At 44.8% G+C, this 5,272-nt stretch overlaps 2 protein-coding genes across 2 annotated transcripts; one reads left to right on the forward strand and one right to left on the reverse strand.

Moving 5' to 3' along the window:
- Positions 1-35: 35 nt before the first annotated feature.
- On the forward strand, positions 36-1,356 carry LOC116803628 (Krueppel homolog 1-like). Its single transcript, XM_032727738.1, has one exon. It carries the CDS (start codon positions 220-222, stop codon positions 427-429), a length of 210 nt encoding a protein of 69 aa, XP_032583629.1. The 5' UTR covers positions 36-219; the 3' UTR covers positions 430-1,356.
- Positions 1,357-1,599: 243 nt separating this feature from the next.
- On the reverse strand, positions 1,600-3,854 carry LOC6613589 (prolactin regulatory element-binding protein). The gene is made up of 4 exons (XM_002038021.2): positions 3,449-3,854; positions 2,437-3,384; positions 2,205-2,367; positions 1,600-2,151 (listed from the first exon to the last, which is right to left on the reverse strand). Exons 1-4 carry the CDS (start codon positions 3,587-3,589, stop codon positions 2,066-2,068), a joined length of 1,338 nt encoding a protein of 445 aa, XP_002038057.1. The 5' UTR covers positions 3,590-3,854; the 3' UTR covers positions 1,600-2,065.
- Between the last annotated feature and the right edge of the window lie 1,418 nt (positions 3,855-5,272).

Consider the following 5,272-nt stretch of genomic DNA (forward strand, 5'->3'; position numbering starts at 1 on the left):
TCAAATTGCAGCAATTGGCATTGGCATGAGTGAGTATTTTGGTCCACCAAGCCGGATGCTTTCGTTTTCTCTAAGAGTATAACTAAATCGGATTCGTTACTCCCCTTCAGATCCGCTCTACCCGAACCGGACATTGTGCGACGCGTGGAGGCGGCCATCGGCCTGCGTTCCAGCACGGAGTCGCCGGAACGTAGCTCCTCGCCGGAGAGCGACTCCCTGATGATGGCCGACCGGAACGTGATGACGCTGCCGCTGCGCAAGCGCAAGCACTACATGAACAAGGGCGACGACGGTCAGGTGGATTCGGAGAAGGCTAGCGGAGATGGCTCCTCCGCCGCCGGTGGCGCCGCTTCCGTTGGCGCCGGGGATGGACCCGGGTCCAAGGTGATGCGGATGAGCTCGGTCATTCAGTTCGCCAAGGCCTCCTAGGGGTCCAAGGTCGATCCCCAATCAGCATTAAGACTGTCCAAACAAATTCTAACTGAAATTAGCCTAAGTTTTTTCTCTGAGGTTCGGGCTTAGGCCTGGAAAAAGAAAGCAAAGAGACGTATGGATATGGCAGAGAGATAGTTTTCCAGCAGCGAAAATGAATATGCCAAAAGTATTAAAAAGGGAAAAAATTTGTTTTAAAATTAATATTACCTCCTATTACGTTTTATTGGCTTGATCCGAGTTTTGTTGAATGTTTGATTTGAAAATAGTTTCCCGCATATTGCAAAATTTCATTTTAGTTTGGCATATACAGTGTAGGTATAGTTTGTTTTCCTGTGTTGTCACTTAGTCAAATTGCAGCAATTGGCATTATGCGTATTAAGCATTAGCATAACTAAGTTAATTATATATAAATAATCACTTAACGAGTCCCAAACCCAAACCCAAACCGTACACAATAATAAGTTACGTGCATAAAACTATATACACATATTAATGAGAACGAAAAACCATGGCCATATTGGCGCTTAATATTTATAAAATACCCATAATACTTATTTATTACGAAATCTGCTCGCCAAACTTCTTCCTTCCCCTCCACGATTAGTGTCAACAGCATCTTCGACATCAAGTACCCATCATTTTATATGCATTTTATACACTAAATAAGGGAAAACTGAGGAGAAAGGATCGGTAACTTTAATTTTACACACGGAGAATATTGAACTGATAAACATGAAGAAAGCAAGCATAACTAGGTTTATATACATTTTCAAACCAGAAGATAACAAATATAATTAAGAGCGTCAGCATAGTTTTTGTAAACGCAGAGTTAATACATAGATTTAAATTCTAAAATCAAATATTGCATGAAAAAACGCAAATGAAATCTGAAAATCAATAAACAAGCGTGAAATAAACAAATTCGGTGTATGTGTATTTTATTGGGCGTTTTAAATGTATGTTTCATATTAAATTTAGAGCTTACCTGTTTCGTTATGGAAATATTAGTTGAAGTAACTTGATTCAAATTGGTCATGAAAATGTAGATGGCATCAATTCTGGAGGTTAATAGATCATCAGGATTCACGACAAGTTATCAATTAACCCTCTTTGAAATATTTTACCCCGTGTTGTGCCACTTAATTGAAAGCGAATAAAACTTCGTAATTTCATTACTGAATGCATTTATATATCATTCACTTGTGACTATACGAATGGTGTGCTAAACCCACCACAGTTCGATTAGCTAACATTTTGATTATAAAAATGGTTTTACAATTCATTTGACTGCTTCAACTAGTCGCAGTCGGTTTTCCTGTTTGCCTTTGTATAAATGAAATATTAATTAAATTTTAAAAATCATGTACAACGGGCAGAGCTGCCAAACGAGCAAGGCTTCGTTTGCGGGGGCTAGAGAGATAAGCAAATTATGATACAACTAAGCAAACATTGCAATTAGTATAAGAGATAAGGCAGCCGGCACAAACTATGCACTTAAACTAATTAACATGATGTGAGGGGTGGGACGACGCTGGGAGTGCTGGGGGGAGTTGTGGCTTATTGCAGAAAACTAAACCCTGTTTACAAACTAATAATGCAAATCGATTAACTCTCTTCTGGTCATTGAGCATCAGATGCCAATGTAGGAGCACAGCACGAACACGGCGAAAATCATGACGATCAGAAAGACGATGGCAATCCAGGCGGGGATTGTACCTAAAAGAGGTTTGCTGTGAGATATTTTCCAATTTTGCACGCTTATTGCTTACGTCTTTGGGGCAGACTGTGAATGCAGACTTTGTTGTCCACCGAAATGGACAGAACGGCTGCCTCCGTGTCGCTGGAGATGGGCGGTCCCTCCTCGTTGGTAATGGGCAGGAACTGGAGGCCAGTTACGAACATGGAGTGTGCATGGGGAATGTGGAGCACGCGCTGCAAAACGTAAGCACAGAAGTGGGGTTAATACATTAACGTACACTTTGATTAGTTGCCTCTGCTCACCTGCAGACTGAATGCAATGTACATGGATACGCTGCCCGAGAACATCGTGCCGACGGCCACGAACCGACCATCGTCCCGCACTGCCAGTGACGAGAGGCTTTCGTCAATGGCCACAGCCTGGCGCAGTTGCCCGCTGGCACAGTCCCAGTGCTGCAGGAAGCCACGCTGCTTTCCCACCTTGCCCAGCGGATTGGCAATGGTAAAGAGGCGGTAGTTATCCTTTTGCGCCTCCACGGTTCCGTAGCGGCACCGTTTGAACAGGTACTTGGCCCCCTCGGGCGTTTTCCACTGCAGCTTGTGTTGCAGCTGACCGCTGGCCAGGTCCCACACCAAGCCCTGTGCATCCTTGGAGATGCTGGCAATAAGCTTGCTGTCGGGACTGAAGTCCAGGTCATCGATCTCCTTGCTGTGTGCCGCCAGCTCGGCGGCCAGCGTCATCTGGGGAAACGTCCAGACGCGCAGCTTGCCGTCCGTTCCGCCAGTGGCCATCAGCCGGCCATTACCGCTGATGCGCACCACGCGCTGCAGGGGCTCGGCGCCCTTGAGGAAGTCCGTCTGGATCACATCCGCCGCCTGGATGTCGAAGTGCAGTCGCCGAAACTGCCGCAATATGTCGGCGGTGGACTGGGGTGGCTTACGCCCGTTGGCCACTGGCTCCACGCCCGAGTGTGCGTTTCGCTGGCGCACGTTGCCGTTCTCGTGCGGCCGTTCCTCAGGAGCAGGCTTGCCGTCTCCGACACCCACACCGTTTCCATTCCCATCCTCTTCGGATTGAATGCGCGGCTGGACGTAGTACATCTGGCAGTGCGCCTCCTGGCCGGCGCACAGATAGCCCCTCCGGCCGCCGTTGCGCACCGCGAAGTTCATCACCACATTGGCGCCGGTCTCATGGCGCAAAACCTCCTCTGCGCAAAAGTGGCTGCCGTTGTGGTATAGCTCGTAGATCTCCTGGAAAGATCAATCGTCGATTAGAAACATCACAAGAATGGGGTAGAGCGAGGTGAGTTCATACAAAGCCGTTCGCCACTCCCGTCTTGCTGGAGCCACCGCCTCCGGCCACCAGAATGTGTCGGCTGGTCAGCATGTCCACGGCGTACAGCGGGAAGTTCACGCGGGCCAGCAGGCCGTCGCTGGGACGGCGGGTGGGGGCCATTATCAATAATATATCACAATCCACCGGACGCTGGGGGCGGGGGATTGGGGCTAAGTGATTGACTCGAGTTTATCAGCTCTGTCCGCGGGGCAGGCACATCTAATTGGGTCTACCGCTGGCACACTCCGGCTGTTAACTGACTGGGAACTGTGGGTCGATTCAGTGGACGCTAATCATGGGAACTGTATTCTTATTGTGTTTTGGACTGAGAAAGTTGTCTTAAAAATCCACGTACACTGAATAGCGGTGGCAGGGCGAACTATCGATACATCGATAGGCAGATGATGATTGGTGTCATAGCAGTCAGCTGTCTTCAGCTGATGAACAGGGCTGCCAGACTGGTGACGTGAGCAAACAGCTGATAGGCTCCAATGTTAACAGCTGGACAAAGCAAAATAATCACAGATGTTCTTTAATCGATAGATAACTTTAAAAATCATCGCAATGAGCTTAATGTTTTTAAGTGAATAATTGTCAAACATTCTTATCCACATATGAATTCAAGTATATTGATAATTTTGACATTGTATATTTTATATATATTTTGTATTGTACCCGGTACGCTGTCTACCTTGCAGGTACTCTTTACCTTGTACCTAGAAGTACTATATACCAAATACACTTTACAATGTACCACCTCTTAACCAGTAATTACTGGTACCCACCTTTGCGGGCTTTAAAATAAAAAATAAACAATTTTACCCACTGCCACAACTTGAAAAAATAATTTTTTTTTTCAAGTGGTATACAGAATTATAATATTTCAGGATTGTCATTAATGCGGTCGAGCTCAGCAGTGGTCTTCCTGGTTCTTTGTTGTGAGGAAATGACCTTCAATCGCTGGTGGGCGGCACAAAGGGGACTCCGAAGTCATATTTATACACTCCTTCACGTGGGAGTTATGTATGTATGTATGTAGATATATCAGACAAAGGTGTGAAACGTGTTGAACGAGTTATTGTTCAAATCTGCAGCATCTAAGATTCTTTATTAGGTGTTTCTTATTGCTGTTTTCTCTTACTTTTGTCACCTCTGCTTCGTTAACTTTATCAGATTTCAATAAAATTTCTCATCAATTTGACCATAGGCTGTATTTAAATTTAAATGGGCGTTAAAGTGAAAACTGTCTACTGTCTACGCACCTGAACTAGTTTTGTTATAATTATTTTCATAGTGCGTGAACAAGTTTTTCCGGCACTTTGATCAAATTTCACTTTTATCGAAGTCAAGGTGGTTAAAGTGATTTGTCAATATTGTTAACCTGATTCCAGAGGAAGGACAATGTACGTATTTTATTTATAACTATTAAATGAATCATCAGATGTACGAATGTACGAATTTATTAAAGGGATTATTTACATATGTACAAAAGCTTCAAAAAGGAAGACTCGACCAAGTTCATTGTGCTTGTACTTCTTTTGAAGTGTCACAATATGCATTGGTAATTATTTTGAAAAGTTTAGGGCCTTACTTTTGCGATCCAAATAATAAATTCAAAATTGTCATTTGAATTGTAACCGACAAAAGAAAACAAACAGAAGACGCACTGGCGCTATCTCTTTTCCACTCGCACAGCTTCCAGGCCAGCAACAACAACAAAGCCCAGCTGGTGCTCATCGACCGCGACGCAGCGTCGCTGCTTTCGTTTTCTTCTCTGCTTTCTGTTTCTTCCTTGCTCATTCG

This window comes from Drosophila sechellia, chromosome 2L, assembly GCF_004382195.2.
Source record: "Drosophila sechellia strain sech25 chromosome 2L, ASM438219v1, whole genome shotgun sequence".
Lineage (NCBI taxonomy): Eukaryota > Metazoa > Arthropoda > Insecta > Diptera > Drosophilidae > Drosophila > Drosophila sechellia.

Excerpts from the sequence above, each read along its gene's own strand:
- LOC116803628 (XM_032727738.1), top strand. The coding sequence starts at position 220 with ATGATGGCCGACCGGAACGTGATGACGCTGCCGCTGCGCAAGCGCAAG.
- LOC6613589 (XM_002038021.2), bottom strand. The coding sequence starts at position 3,589 with ATGGCCCCCACCCGCCGTCCCAGCGACGGCCTGCTGGCCCGCGTGAAC. Across the intron at positions 3,385-3,448 it reads CGGGAGTGGCGAACGGCTTT|GAGATCTACGAGCTATACCA; the intron begins GTATGAACTCAC and ends TGATCTTTCCAG. Across the intron at positions 2,152-2,204 it reads TCACAGTCTGCCCCAAAGAC|GTACAATCCCCGCCTGGATT; the intron begins GTAAGCAATAAG and ends AACCTCTTTTAG.